This window comes from Gigantopelta aegis, chromosome 13 (assembly GCF_016097555.1).
Source record: "Gigantopelta aegis isolate Gae_Host chromosome 13, Gae_host_genome, whole genome shotgun sequence".
Lineage (NCBI taxonomy): Eukaryota > Metazoa > Mollusca > Gastropoda > Neomphalida > Peltospiridae > Gigantopelta > Gigantopelta aegis.
Genome location: NC_054711.1, coordinates 28,573,966 through 28,591,435, shown reverse-complemented (window position 1 = coordinate 28,591,435; position 17,470 = coordinate 28,573,966). Strand labels below are relative to the sequence as shown.

At 38.1% G+C, this 17,470-nt stretch overlaps 1 protein-coding gene across 6 annotated transcripts in view; it reads right to left on the bottom strand.

Moving 5' to 3' along the window:
• Positions 1-17,470, bottom strand: part of LOC121387410 (supervillin-like) — a 220,021-nt gene that overhangs the window by 36,082 nt on the left and 166,469 nt on the right. For all 6 annotated transcript variants that reach the window (XM_041518514.1, XM_041518515.1, XM_041518517.1 and 3 more), the window contains one exon: positions 861-1,025. In XM_041518514.1, coding sequence (XP_041374448.1) covers positions 861-1,025 — 165 coding nt within the window. The remainder of the gene's footprint in view (positions 1-860; positions 1,026-17,470) is intronic.

Here is a 17,470-nt window from a genome sequence, read left to right as displayed (position 1 = left end):
TCGCCCGCAACTTGCTGCGTGCACATGTGTGTGGATGCATGCATGTATGTATGTATGTATGTATTGATGTATGTATGTATGCACTCAGTTTCGAGCATGTCGGCCCCAGGGTTCGACCTCTGGAGGTCAGGGGCCCAATCCGGGGCAGATGTAAGCAGCAGATACTTCTGACAGGACACTGATGCCCTCAGGAACTTTTGATGAAATAAACTGATCAAAACAGGATGAAAAAAACGCCTAACACCACATGCCAAAAACACACGTTTCATGGTCGAAATGAACTGGTGAACACATAAACCAGGGTCAGATCTAATCTCAAATAATAAGGTGGAGGTGGGGGTCAGTATAAACTGATCAAAACAGGATGAAAAAAAGTCTATAACACCATATGCCAAAAGCACACGTTCCATGGTCGAAACAAACTGATGAACACATAAACCAGGGTCAGATCTAGTCTCAAATAATAGGGGGGTATAAACAGATAGTAGGGGAGGGAGGCAGTATAAACTGATAAAAATAGGACCCCCAAAAAAGCCTATAACATCATGCCAAAAGCACACATTCCATGGTCGAAACAAACTGGTGAACACACATAAACCAGGGTCAGACCTAGTCTCAAATAATAATGGAGGATGGGGGGGGGGGGGGGGGGGGAAAAAAATAAAAAAAAAGAATCGGAGCATGTGAAGGATATTCTCCAACCAGCAAAATGGATACGTAAAACAAAAATATATATGTATGGGAACCTGAAATATTAATATCATTTTGGCAATTGTAAATTGCTATTAGAATTCCCCTACTATTTTGGAGTATATTTTTTTTTTTTTGGGGGGGGGTGGGTGGGTGCAACTGCCTCTTACCTCTCGTTGATGGAGCTGGACGCTCTGACAGGGGTGGATCCTGCCTCTGCCTCCTTCATCTCCTCGGGGGTGATGGGCTGTGTCAGGTGGCGACCTTCATACTTCTTCTTCGACTGACCCACCGGGCTCTTGCTGGCACCCAGGTCAGTCGGCTGGGTCAGGTACCTGGTCATTAGACAAATATAAAGAATGAGTGAGTGAGTGAGTGAGTGAGTGAGTGAGTGAGAGAGTGAGTGAATGAGTGAGCGAGTGAGCAAGCAAGCAAATGATTGAGCGAGTGAATGAATGAATGAATTAATGTTTAACAACATCCCAGCACAAAAATATACATTGGCCATTGTGTGTCACAAAAGGTAAGTATATATGAGAATATTAACAAATATAAAGAATATCAGCAATGAGGTTTAGATAAAAACAAACACTATCAACACTGAGGTTTAGAAAAGTCAATCATATCAACACTGATGATTAAATATGAAAACAAAGTAACATAGATCAAATGATATTCATTAACACTAGGATTTAGATCAGTTATACAGTATCAGTACTGAGATTTAGATCAGTTATACAGTATCAGTACTGAGGTTTAGACAAGTTAACATATACCAACAATAAGGTTTACACAGGGAGTTGCAGATAAATATTAACAGCTAGGTTTCGATAAATTAAATATCAATCCCAAGGTCTAAACAAATAAAACAATGCCAACACTGAGGTTTAGATAAATTAAACACCAACAATGAGTTTTATATAAATTAAAGGGACACACCCTAGTTTCAGCCCACGAAAATGCACACAAAGTTTAGTTAATCTACAAACCTGTAACACATTTGGATAAAGTTGCAATTGAGTGAAACATGAGTCTCTGGCTTTGAAATGGTGAAATACCCTCTAAAAATAGACTAAAACTCAACTCCATAACTGTTACTTCTCAGGCGCACGTGCATTTTCAAAAATATGAAAAATGCATTTTGTGATGTTAAAAACACCAAGATGACCAAAACACTTTGAATGTACGGAAATGGATAATCTAAACAATAAAATCTAAGTAAAGTATGATTTTATTTATCAAAAACGGCTCTAATAGTCAAAACTATGCCTTAGTGTTTAAAAACTAGGGTATGTCCCTTTAAACAATATCAAAACTGAGGTTTAGATACATTAATCAATGTCAACACTTAGGTTCAGACAAATTATGCAATTTATTAACGCTGACATTCAGACAAATTACGCAATATCAGTAGAGCTTTAGACAAATTAAGCAATATCAATAGATGTTGAGACAAATTAAACAATTTATCAAAACTTGACATTCAGACAAATTAAGCAATACATGTATCAACTGAGGTTTATAGACAAATTAAACAATTTATCAACACTGAGGTTTAGAAAAATTAAACTATCAATACTGAGGTTTAGACAAATTAAACAATATCAACACCAAAGCTTTAGTCTAATTAAACATGGAAATCAACATTTATAATTAAAGGCGAATTTAAAATATGGACCAAAACTGTATATATTTAGTTTGCTGTAATTCAACCGATCATCGATGTCTGAAAGCCTTCCCACCCACCCCACCCCCGCTATTTTTTTTTTTAACAACAAAGTTAAAGAACACAAATGACAATCTTATACCATGCAACTGAAGCTATATGTACATGAAGATCTTTTCAAATTTACATGTAAGTTTGTTATCAATAACATTTGTAGTACATGTGTATTTGTTGTGAGATAAACAGTTTATTTGTATAAAAACCATCTGAGCACACATAGCCTTTATAAGGGCCTGATGGGCAACCTAGGGAGACACCACAGCATTGCAAAGGTCTAAAATTAACGAGCTACTCTCGATTCACTAATATCAAAACCTATATTAGCTTGGCCATTTACCTTTCGACCGACCGTTCAAAATTGCGCCAAAATTTCCTCAACAAAATTGCGCACCACTTTCTCTTTGGCATTAACGTTCCATTCAAATTCCATAGCACCACCACCACCCCCACCCGCCTGCTACCGATTCAATCGGGCTGCTGGTGCTCCCTTGCACCTGCCAGTGCAGGCGGTCCCTCCTTCCCCTCCCCCCACCTTTCCTGTCATGGACGGAGGAGCCGGCCAAGGTCGGCTCTTGCGCCCACGACAGGCGTGCGCTACAACAGCTTGTTCTGAATGTGCACGTAAAACCCTATGACATGACATGACATAGCCTTGAGGTTTAAATGTTGTGTATGTACCTTTGTTATGTCAACCTACAGCTCCTTAATTTTTAGTTTTATTTGAAACGTAAGCTACCTGCTTGATCCTACAAACAAAACCCCCAGTAATGAATACTGTTGAACATGCAAAGTTGTTAAGAGTTGAGTGTTACAAACATCCAATCTAACACTTTGTTATATGATATGCACACAGTACTTTAAACAGAGAATTTAATAACATGCTTGAATACTTTTAACCTGACAAAAAATGGGTTACACCGGTACTGTGTCTATAGCCATGCTAACTTGACTTGTGTTACAAAATCACTCAAGAATCTCGTGTTACAAACATAAAAACCCCGAATCAGTTTAATACACTGTACTTTGAAAATTAACTTGAATTGAAATGGGGCAACATAAAACAACACATCAATTTATTTTACAATGTGTGCTGTAATTTAAACTGAGAATTTAATACTACTATTAACCTGAAAATAAACATATTTACTTAGTTACAAACAAACAACACTGGGTGCCACCAGTATTCTTTGAAAAGGGTTTATTCCCATAATGGACGAGTTCATTACTTTTAGGGCTAATATTATTTTCAAAGTGAAAAAAAAAAACCCAACAAATTTTAAATAATCGATAAAAGAAGGTTTATTTGCCTCCCCATCTCTCTCAATGATATGCCTGAAACCCCCATATCAGTTTGTTATGTGACATATTATACTTTAAGCTAAGAATGTAATAAAAATTCACTATTAACCTAAAAACAAACAAGGTTACATGGTTACAAACATAAAACCTCCAAATCAAATACAATAAATGATTTACTAGTAGTTAACAGATATTAATAATCAGACTTGAAAAGAAAATGGAGCTACAGTGTTACAATCACAAAACACCCACATCAAATAAGATTTGCAATATTATACAGGGTATGATTAACAATGAAGTGAACCAACAACCCATAGATGGTTTCTTGAAGGCAACGCAGCAGAAAACACCAACCAGTGCATTGGTAAATTACTCAGCAACTCCTCAAATCCACACTTAACACTAGCTACCATCCACAGCACAACAATTCATGTAAACCTCAGCTTTAAATGTATGTGAACAGCCAATTGGATATATGGTGAAACCTTTAGGTTCGAAATCTGAAAACTTCAGGATCACCATAACATTTTTCACATATTTCGAAAATCTTTACCTTCTAAAAATATTTCAAATTGTTTTGTTTTTTTACTTCAAGGCCCATATGCTTCTAAAAGTTTACGTAATCTCAAATCTCTATTGGTGTCACATGCATACAATTTGCATGGTGTTGAAATGATGTTAAGGGTCTCAGACTTTATTAGGAAAGAAGAAAATGTTTTATTTAATGACACAATCAACACATTTTATTTATGGTTATATGGCGTTGAATATATGGTGAAGGACCACACAGATATTGAGGGAGGAAACCCGCTGTCTATTAGAGTCTCAAGTCAAGATTTTAAAAGTTTTATAAGCACAGGACTTGGAAGCTAAATGCAGTAAAAGTGCATTAGAGTCAGCTGACTCACTTGTTATGCATATATTATTCATGTAACCAGGGTTTCTGCCAGAGGGTGAAACGGGTACGGCGCCATACCCAAATGTTTTTGGCAGATTTTATTTTTTTAAGTTAACGTTTTGACAAAATTAATTACTCTTATCATCACTGTCTGATTTTTTTTTTAACCCTAACAGTAAACTTAACCCAGCTTCTTTCTGGGGGAGGCTCCCCATACCCCGTGTTGACTGTGGTTGCGTTCAAATTCCATAATGCCATACCCAAAACTTCCTTTCTGGCAGAAATACTGATAACTGGACAATCAGTTCCTTAAGTAAATATAATGTGAGCATACTTCCAGTTACCCAAGACTTGCAAACATTGTCTCCTGCAAATGCAGTGACTGTAGTTGTAGAACAAGCTGGAAACCTTCTAGTATGGCTTCCTTGTCTGTAGTCCATCCCACAGGGAACACCTTTGTTCATACTATGGAATTTACTACAAGTTATTTATTTCTTAACAAATTGTTTTGAAAATTGCACACAAAAATCTTCTCTTTTTTTTTTTTTTGTTATTTCAAAAACACTTTTACTTTTCTTCTTACGTCAAACCAAAGTGAAATTATTTACAAAAAAACATTTTTGTAACAGGATGGGACGGACTGATGGTGATTGTTGTTGGGTTTCTACACTGTATAATATCTACTTTATCAGAAACTTTAAAGGCATACTGTCACGGATTTAAGAATCTTATATCTCAAAACAATAATAATAAATGAAAATTACATTAATTTTTGGAAACCAACTCAGGCTATTATATTTCCTTAACTGAACCATGATGGAGTGAAATCCATGTCAACCCTCTTGGCAATTTTAGTTTTTGAATTATGGACCATTGCCATAATTCAATTATTATTACAAGAAAGAAGTGTTTTATTTAACGACGCACTCAACACATTTTATTTACAGTTATATGGCGTCACAGATATGGTTAAGGACCACACAGATTTTGAGAGGAAACCTGCTGTCGCCACTACATGGGCTACTCTTCCGATTAGCAGCAAGGGATCTTTTATTTGCGCTTCCCACAGGCAGGATAGCACAAACCATGGCCTTTGTTGAACCAGTTATGGATCACTGGTCGGTGCAAGTGGTTTACACCTACCCATTGAGCCTTGCGGAGCACTCACTCAGGGTTTGGAGTCGGTATCTGGATTAAAAATCCCATGGCTCGACTGGGATCCGAACCCAGTACCTACCAGCCTGTAGACCGATGGCCTGCCACGACGCCACCGAGGCCGGTCAATTATTATTACAAAATATCATTAATAAGTGGGATATGGTGCTTACGTAGATGGTTGAATAAAGTACATTTAGGGACAAATCAAATATATGTTTTTTCAGGTAATACTTTGTTAGGCTATTTAATAGGTCAATGGTCTGTGACAATATGCTTTTAAGCCACATCAAAGTTAAAATTTAACTTGTAAACAAATCCAATATGTCCGAATATAAAAAAACGACAACAATAAAATCACCTACTTCTATTCTGCGAGCACCCTGTAGCACTTAGAGCACCCTGTAGCACTTACGGATTATCTCTTGCTCTTTTAGAAGCACAATGGCCCAGTGTCCTAATAATTCCCAGCCAAACCACTCCATTATTTGTGAATAAATTTCTTGAGTCAACATTTAAATTGAACACACACAAATGTTTAGCCTTGTGCTGATATCATGATGTTAATAACAGTGGATGGAATACCAGCGACATGTGGACAACTCCACACAGATTATGCAACATACAGCTGGCGCCACCACGCTACAAGCAAACACGTTTCTAATTAAACTTGCTCTTAATATTCTCGTAGGCAGATCATGAAATGGTATGTACTGTCCTGCCTATGGGAACGAACACATGAAAGATCCCTTGATGCTTTTTAGAAGGCAACAGATCTTTTAGATATATTTTCTCATAGGCAGAACAGTACATTCCATGGTCTTAGACAAAGATTAAACAGTCATGGAGCACTGGTTGGGATGGGAAAACAAACAAAAAAAGAAAGAGGGAAAAAAGATGATTCCATGAAGGACATCAATACTGTGACTCATATCAGCAACTCAGGAGGCGGAACATAACTCAGTGGTACAGCGCTCCCTTGATGCGCAGTCGGTCTGGGATTGATCCTAGGCGGTGGGCCCATTGGGCTATTTCTCATTCCCACCAGTGCACCACCACTGGTATATCAAAGGCCGTGGTATGTGATATCCTGTCCGTGGGATGGTGCATATAAAAGATCCCTTGCTGCTAATCGAAAACTGTAGCCCATGAAGTGATGACAGCAGGTTTCCTCTTTCAATATCTGTGTTATCCTTAACCATATATCCAACGCCATATAACCATAAATAAAATGTGTTGAGTGTGTCGTTAAATAAAACATTTCCTTCCTTCCTTCCATATTAGCAATTCAGGATCTCGCAAGCGCTCTACCACTGAGCTACAACCCGCCCCCAGTTAGATTAGATCATCCATACTATTTGCTTTCCCAGGACTGCTTTCTTTGATGTCCTTAATTTAAATGCAGATGCTGATCTGGGTCACATATTTTAATTTGCCTCTAATGCTAAAAAACGTTGGATGGCTTCTCCACTGTTGAAGGTAACAATGTTTGTCCTGTATAACGACTCCACTAGAGCACATTGACGTTTTAATCATCTGCTATTGGATGTCAGACATTTGATTATTGTGACACATAGTCTTCAGACAAAACCCACTATATAGCAAGATATCTTTTATATGCACTCTAATGGATAGGACAGCACATACCATAGCCGTTGATAAACCAGTCATGGGACACTGGTTAGGATTGTCACAATTATTATTTTTTAAATCAGAGAATGGGTTCATAGGGGTGTTTTGATTTTTTCACCTAAGCACCTCACTCGGCATTAGGATTGAAAAAAGAAAAACTTAAATCAGAGAATGGGTTCACAGGTTTTGAAAAAAATATTTTTCGACGTATATGTAAGCACCTCAGCCAAGTGCTCTGCCAACAGAATTAGATTCTGCCCGTTTAATTTAAGAAAATGTTATTGTTTATTTTATATGGCCTTAGGGTAGATCTTAAAATGGGGAAGGCCTGTGATTTTAACAACTGAAGCAAGCAAAAAAAACCCCACTTTATGTAAGATCATCTTTGACCTCTTTGAATATACGTTCTGCATTTGAGGCACCTTAACTGGAACAAACATACATGATTTTGATAATTTTATGTGACTTGTTCAAACCCATTGAACTGCAACCCTATCCTACGGGCATATACATATATTAATAGTAAAACCACATGCGCTTACTGAAGTTGTAGGCCTGTTCAGATTTTGCATTAGGAAGTGATTCTATAACAACATGAGCAAAGATGGCGTCTTTAAAGCATCACAATCAATGGTCATGGTTCCATTGGTAAAATATCCCCCACCAACGTACCCTAATCACTCTCAACAATATACGTAATGCCTGGAGACATGTTATGACTAGACAAGTTTTGTTCCATCAAGGCTCAATTGCTTCCCATTTAGTATTTGGCTAGTTTTGTTTCTTTTCACCGGCTTCGGTGGTGTCGTGGGTAAGCCATCGAACAAAAGGCTGGTAGGTACAGGGTTCGCAGACCAGTACCAGCTCCAATGCAGAGCGAGTTTTAATGACTCGGTGGGTAGGTGTAAGGTCACTACACCCTCTTCTCTCTTACTAATCACTAACAATCAACTACTAACTCACTGTCCTGGGCAGACAGCCCAGATAGCTGAGGTGCGTGCCCAGGACAGCATACTTGAACCTTAATTGGATATAAGCACAAAAATAAGTTGAAATGAAATGAAATGTTTCTTTTAAAACAAAAACAAAAAATTGTTTAAACCAAATAAATCATTATATGAAAATCATTAACTCAAATAACGTTCTGATACAAGAATATAAAATCACAATTACTTGTGTGTAAAACATAAATATTATGTTGATGATAAACAGTGCATACATGTAACTGTTACACAATGGCAACAGCTGGCCATATTTTCTACCAAATGAGATGTGTCAAGCGAAACATTAAAGTTTGTTTTGTTTAATAGCAACACTAGAGCTAGCACACTGATTTACAGATGGCAAACAAATCAAATAGTGCCACACAACTGGTATATGAAAGGCTGTGGTACATGTGCTGTGCAATCCTGTCTGTGGTAAAGTGCATATAAAAGATCTCTTGCTACTAATGGAAAAATGTAGCAAGTTTCCTCTCTAAGACTATGGAAAAATGTTGCGGCTTTTCTCAAAAGACAGGGCTAACTCTGGCTCTTGCCAAATTCGCCAATTTCGAATTGTAAAAACAACTTGAAAATTTTATTTTAATTTGGCAAAATAATTTCATGTAATAATTGATTTTTTTGTTATATAATAACTGGGTATATATAAACTTTGGAAGTTTAATAGACAATTTGGCAAAATGTTCTACTGACCCATGTAGAGCTAGACCTGAAAGATCATATGTCACAATTTCCAAATGTTTGACAGCCAATAGCTGACGATTAATAAATCAATACATGTGCTCTAGTAGTGTTGTTAAACAAAACAAATGTCTCACCAATAAATGACATGAATAAATTCAAATAACAATCAGAAAACAATATACAACAAGACAAGGATATACATGTACTTCATATGTGTAACACCTGTATGAAGATGTGATAACAAAGTTTTATAGGTCAAACTGTCACAATCACAAGGTGTGTCTCCCCCATACAATTTCACATACCAGTGTGATAAAACAATATATAACCACAATACACACAATAATAAATAATATGTTGATGACAAACATGTTATATGTATTAAATCGTGGCAATAACTGGTCACATTTTGGGAACACAAAAACAACAGGTGTGAAACCAATGATCAATACACTGAACCGACAATCCATAATCACAATAACCTGCGTGCAAAACATAAATATTATGTTGATGATAAACGGCTCATAACCACACAACCACAGCAATAACTGGTGACAATTGTATCACCATTCACACCCATGTGTGACATAAACGAACACCAATAAATCACCTCAATAAATTCAAGTAGTTACAGATCTGAAAAAAACAAACATTAAAAAGCACTCTACCTGCTGTGTTATACGATACATATATGGTGATGTAATAACAGTTTGAGTTATAACTGTCAAACAGTGCCAGTCACTGGTTATGTCCCATCTGATGTATGAATGTCAAACACTGTCACGAAAATACACACACACACACACCGAAAATACACACACACACACACCGGAGGACTGAACTGTGAGTTCAGTGGAGCAGACTCAATGGAGTGACCCAGTCCATGGTAAGCCTGGCGTAACAACCCTTCTACTGCCATTTGTGACTCACTGAACACGTATAATTAGAACAGGGAAACAATGGCCAATCTTAGTATTACTTAAATATGCTGGTAACAGAATGAGAAATTATCTTTCTGACTGTCGAATGTCACATGTTGTACATGTTGTACACGCAGACACGTAATGTAATAACAGCCGTATAATAATGTGCATGCATTAAACATGCAAATATACAGACATGTGATAAAGCCATGTAATGCTATAGGCATGTAACAAGAAAAGGAAAGAGAGAGGTGTATCTGTTAATTAACTTTTATCCTAAATATATAGCATTTTTAACTCTACTGGTTTAGATAAAAAAAAAAAATCAAAATAAAAAAAAGAATAAAACTTTTTCTTCAATTAACATGTCTTGAAAGATACATACAATGTGCATGTAGACACAGAGAATAGACATGACATCCCCCTCTCCCTCTTTCTCCCTCCCTCCCTCTCTCTCCCCCTCCCTCCTCTCTCTCTCTCCCCTCCCTCCCTCTCCCTCCCTCCCTTTCCCTCCCTCCCCCCCTCCCCCTCCCCTCTCTCTCTCTCTCTCTCTCTCTCTCTCTCTCTCTCTCTCTCTCTCTCTCTCTCTCTCTCTCTCTCTCTCTCTCTCTCTCTCTCTCAGATTTTAAGCTAAAAGCAAATATTAGAAAGTGAAAAGCCGTGTTAGAAATTAGACGTCTAATTAAGGCTTGTAGTGTAAGTAACAGTAATGTGGAACACTTGACAGAAACATGTAGGGGCAGTGGGTCACCCATCTCTGTCTCTCCCCTCTATCTCTCCCTCTTCGTACCCTCTCCCTTTTCTTTTCCTCTCCCATCCTCTCTTTTCTCTATATCCATCTTTCTGACTCTATCATGCTACAAGCAAACAAGTTTCTGATTAAACTTGCTCTTCATTTCTAATACAGTGTTCAAAACAAACTTTAACTTTAACTTTAATTTCTAATTGGCAGATGGTATGTACTGTCCTGTATGGGAAAGAGCACAAAAGATCTATTTCTGCTTTTTTAGTAGGTATAGCCTACATGTATGTGACAAAGCAGGGCATCTCCTCCCTCCCCCCCCCCCCACTCTCTCTCTCGCTCTCTCTCTCTCTCTCCCTCTCTCTCTCCTCTCTCTCTCTCTCTCTCTCTCTCTCTCTCTCTCTCTCTCTCTCTCCCTTTCTCTGTCTTTGTTTCTTTCTCCCTCTCATTAATTTTAGTTAACAGACAATTTGGCAGTGAAAAACAAAACCCGACAGTAATGAACAGGTGATTGTTCTACAGTATAGATTAACTACATGTACTGAACAGATAATCTCTTTATAAACAGTGCACGTAATGCAAGGTAATCTTATTAGACGGTGTCACAATGCATTATAAATCGTACATGTTGACATTTCATTTAACCATCACAGTAACTAATCTACAGTACACAACTTAGCAACAAAGTCAACTAGCAACCCATAGTTGGTTTATTAAAGTCCAAAATGTGCTAACTGAACAAACTCTATGTGTATGGTGGTGTTAAACAAAATAAACTTTAACTTAATTTTTTTTTATTTAAAATGGCCTCATTTGACAGGTGGGCACTTAATGAAAGAAAGAAATGTTTTATTTAACGATGCACTCAACACATTTTATTTACGGTTATATGGCGTCAGACATATGGTTAAGGACCACACAGATTTTGAGAGGAAATCCACTGTCACCACTACATGGGCTACTCTTTCCGATTAGCAGCAAGGGATCTTTTATTTGCTCTTCCCACAGGCAGGATAGCACAAACCATGGCCTTTGTTGAACCAGTTATGGATCACTGGTCAGTGCAAGTGGTTTACACCTACTCATTGAGCCTTGCGGAGCACTCACTCAGGGTTTGGAGTCGGTATCTGGATTAAAAACCCCATGCCTCGACTGGGATCCGAACCCAGTACCTACCAGCCTGTAGACCGATGGCCTAACCACGACGCCACCAAGGCTGGTGGCACTTAATGAAGGTGTAGGAGTGAAATATATGGTACCTCATATTTATAGACAATAAACTTCTTAAGACAAGGTAAAGCCCACTTGATAGAGGTAGCCCGGCTCTTATACATACACTAAAGAAGGTTTACGTATATACTTTAACTTTCTTCCATCCTGAGTATCTAATATGGTATGTCCATATTCGCGGAATGTTGACCACAAAGCCTGACACAGTGACAACATAATCATGTTGTATAAATTATTCAAGTGATTAATATTTGACAATCCTGCCATGACAAACGGCTAATCTGATCGTGGACGTTACATAACCTGGTCACGGCTTGATGGATGGTTGGACAGCCGGCTGGTGTGTATGTGTGTGTGTGTGTTTGGTGGTTACCAACAGAGAAACGTCAATATATCATGCTTGGAGAAACATGGGGAAACATTGCCAGTCACACACGGAGAAGCCCCAAGGTCATCAAAGGCTAATCTGTCATTTCTACTGATAGACACATCGTCACATGTTGACTTCCGACCAATAAATAAATACATCAGATCACACCCAAGTCATCCATTCATATGACCATCTCCCCGTCGGTGGGCCCATTGGGCTATTTCTCACTCCAGCCAGTGCATCATGACTGGTATATCAAAGGCTGTGGTATGTGCTATCCTGCCTGTGGGATGGTGCATATAAAAGATCCTTTGCTACTACTGGACAAATATAGCGGGTTTCCTCTCTAAGACTATATGTCAGAATTACCAAATGTTTGACATCTAATAGCCGATGATTAATAAATCAATGTGCTCTAATGGTATTGTTAAACAAATGTTTTTTTTTGTTTGTTTTTTTACATATGACCATCTATTCTTTAATCCATCCATTTGTAACACAATAGTACGTCCAGTCTGACTGTCAATGTCTTCATATGTCCATCTATTCTTTAATCCATCCATTTGTAACACAATAGTACGTCCAGTCTGACTGTCAATGTCTTCATATGACCATCTATTCTTTAATCCATCCATTTGTAACACAATAGTACGTCCAGTCTGACTGTCAATGTCTTCATATGTCCATCTATTCTTTAATCCATCCATTCGTAACACAATAGTACGTCCAGTCTGACTGTCAATGTCTTCATATGTCCATCTATTCTTTAATCCATCCATTCATAACACAACAGTATGTCCAGTCTGGCTGTCCATGTCTTCATATGACCATCTATTCTTTAATCCATCCATTTGTAACACAATAGTGTGTCCAGTCTGACTATCCATGTCTTCATATGACCATCTATTTTTTAATCTATCCATACATAACACAACAGTATGTCCAATCTGGCTGACCATGTCTTCATATGTCCATCTATTCTTTAATCCATCCATACACACAATAGTACGTCCAGTCTGACTATGTCTTCATTGTCCATCTATTCTTTATCCATTCATAACACAATACGTCCAGTCTGGTATGTCCATTTGTCCATCTATTCTTTAATCCACTGTAACACATGTCCATGTCTTCATATGTCCATCTATTCTTTAATCCATCCATTCAATAGTATGTTCACATCCATGTCTTTCTATGACCATCTATTCATCCATCCATGTCCAGTCAATCTGCTGTCCATGTCTTCATATGTCCATCTATTCTTTAATCCATCCATTTGTAGCACAACAGTATGTCCAACACAATAGTACAATAGTATGTTCAGTCTGACTGTCCATGTCTTCATATGTCCATCTATTCTTTAATCCATCCATACATAACACAACAGTATGTCCAGTCTGACTGTCCATGTCTTCATATGTCCATCTATTCTTTAATCTATCCATTCATAACACAACAGTATGTCCAATCTGACTGTCCATGTCTTCATTTGTCCATCTATTCTTTAATCCATCCATTCATAACACAACAGTATGTCCAGTCTGACTGTCCATGTCTTCATATGTCCATCTATTCTTTAATCCATCCATACATAACACAACAGTATGTCCAATCTGACTGTCCATGTCTTCATATGTCCATCTATTCTTTAATCTATCCATTCATAACACAACAGTATGTCCAGTCTGACTGTACATGTCTTCATATGTCCATCTATTCTTTAATCTATCCATTCATAACACAACAGTATGTCCAATCTGGCTGACCATGTCTTCATATGTCCATCTATTCTTTAATCCATGCATATATACTCAGCGTCACTATTGAAGGGTCACTCATATTGTTAATACTACACATTTTAATGATGCCCATCCAACACACTAATTATGAAAGAAGGAATGTATGGCCTTTGTGGATTAGGCCCAAAGTGAGGTTTCCTAAGTAGCATTTGCATTTCAATACGAGTAATGGTACATCCAGTTAAGAGGCCACAACAACATGGTAAAAGTTATGCAAACACACGAACCTACTATCACCCCCAACAAATGGGTTGTCTCAACACACCCATGTCTGAAATTCTGTATGTTGTGCCCGTGCAATGCGTTCTCACCATGGGTATAAAAATGTGCGTGATTGCCATCCACATATTCAGGCATCAACATAAGCATTGTGTCTGGTAACCCATTTACAGGTTACCACAAAATATAGCCTGGTAACCTATAGGTTACCACAACTATATGAAAGTTAGAATTGAATTCCTGTTACTGCTACTTTTAACGTGGACATTCTGAAATTGTATCGGTGCGTGCGAACATCGGTACGAGAAACGAAATCCTGAAGTAAATTTATCTAGTGGGCACTGCTTAAATGCGGAATGCCGAGATTGCTTGGAATTGCACAAGTGCGCGCGAACATAGATGCAATTCCTTACAAGAAAATGAAACGCAGAAGTCCGGAATGCATTGCCTAGTTTACATTCGGAAACGAAACTACCGTTACGTTGAAATGTTTGTCGAGAACGAAACACCGTTCTCGACTTTTCTTACATGTGGTAACCTGAATGACTGTTCTCGACTTATTTCGATGCCTGATATTCATGCACACTTCAGTTGAAAATGCATCATTCTGAACAGTTTGTTTCGATGGTTTGGAATTCTGGCATGGCTGATGCAGAGTTGCGGATTCAGTAGTTTAAGAGAGTAAAAAAACAGTTTGTTTTATTTAACGACGCCTCTAGAGCACATTCATTTTTATCTTATCATCGGCTATTGGACATCAGACATATGGTCATTCTAACATATTTTTTTAGAGAAAACCTGCTGCTGCCACATAGGCTACTCTTTGCGATAAGCAGCAAGGTTTTTTTTATATGCACTTTCCCACAGACAGGACAGCACATACCACGGTCTTTGATGAACCACTGGTTGGAACAGAAAATAGCCCAAACTGCAAATGGGTCTACTGAGAAGGATCGATCCGATGACCGACCGCTTCACAGGTGGACACGCTACTGCTTGAGCTACATTCCACTCCCTTTTAGGAGAGAGACAAACTGATCACCTTGAAATAAAATTAGTAACAAATTTCATTTTAAAATTTATGTGATTACTCATCTAACAATAGTAACGCTATTTCAGGAGAGTGACCTTCAGCTGACAAATTTGTTGTATTATTTCCTAAGTTCAAGGGCCATAACTCTGTCAAAAATCTGTAAATTACTATGAAAGTAAAATATGATCTTTAATAGAACATGATAAAGCTACATACAAAATTTCACCTCAATACTGCAAGGCACTGTAAAAAAAAAAAAAAACAACAACATCCGGAAAACTATGTGAGATAGATGGAAAGACAGACAGACAGACAGACAGACATAGACAAACAGATACAGAAATACAGACAGACATACAGACATACAGATAGACAGACCAAACGGTTGGACAGGTGGGGAACTAAAAAAAACCACACACCTTAAACACAATACGGTCTTAATACTGACCTTGACAAATACATTGGTTGATGGCCCAATTATCCTATGCTTAATTCAAACTCAGACCACCAAATAAACAAAATACTGATTATTGTTTTCCATCCAGGACTGACTGAAGCTGAGTAGGAATCACCTATAAACATGTCGAGTTACATATACGACAATCATACACGTGTTGTTTCTTACAGTTTCGGGTCATTCACAACTTATGTGGGTCGCTCACCACCATACAAGTTAAGAGTACTAGTAGATTCCATTGACAAAAACCAATAAACAACCTATACAAATTCGAGATAAACACCAAATAAATTGCTCACTGCTTTGTGGCTTAATGGCAGGGGGAAACAGGTGTTGACTAATAGACAAGTTGCATTCAAATTTCTCACAGTAATTTTGACCACATTAATCAATAGTGTGCCCTGGGACATTCTCAACCCCTCTTTCACTAAATGGATTTTCCTGTATTGTATGCATCAGTCAGGTCTACTGCTTTGTACAAGGTGTACAGCACACTTCATCAAAATGTCCGACAAGTGTATTATGTTCATCTAATGTTATCTAATCACCTATGATTACAGCTTGAAAGGAAAAGTTCGTTTTGTTTGACACCACCACTAGAGCATACTGATTTATTGATCACCGACTATTGGATGTGTAATATTTGGTACTTCTGACATAATAGTCTTAGAGATGAAACCTGTTACATGTTTCCCATTGGTAGCAAGGGATCTTTTACATGCACCATCCCACAGACAGGACAGCACATACCACAGCCTTTGATATACCAGTCGTGGTGCACTGGCTGGAGCGAGTGAGAGGAATAGAAGCAGGACTGTAGGATACGTGATTTATTTAATACACGTAAGACTCAGTGGTGTTCACGGAGCGGGACGTAGCCCAGTCGTAAAGCACTTGCCTGCTGCTCAGTCAGTCTAGGATCGATCCTCATCAGGGGGGGGTGCCCATTGGGCTATTTTTCATTTTAGTGCACCACAACGGGTATATCCAAGGCCGTGGTATGTGCTATCCTGTCTGTGGAGATGTACATATAAAAGATCCCTCGTTACCAATAAAACAAGATATGGTCCAGACAAGAACAAGTTAACAGACAGACGTACGTATGGACGGACAACGCCATATCATAATACGACCCATCATAGATGGGCGTATAAAAATAAAGTGAGTTTCCTCTCTAAGACCATTTGCCAGAATTACCAAATGTTTGACATAGCTGATGATTACTAAATCAATGTGCTCCAGTGGTGTTGTTAAACAAAAAACCCTTTAACTTTAACAGTGGTGTTCACATCAGGATCTAGCTTAGTCTGCAGAGCACTCTCCTGGGCTGCTTGGGGTTGTAGGATCGAACCCCTCCTGTAAACCCATTCTCTGACTTTTTATTTTTTATGTCCTAACTAGTGTCCCACAATTGGTATATCAAAGGCCATGGTATGTGCCATCTTGTCTCCGGGAAAGTGCATATAAATAGAGAATAACCAGTAAATGACACCAGATATCTGCTTTATCCTGTGGAGGTAAGAATGGTAAATTCCGCGATAAAGCATATCCAACATCAGTAACTAGTTATTATTTTTATCCAGCAGACCATAAAAATTAAGTGGAAAAGCTA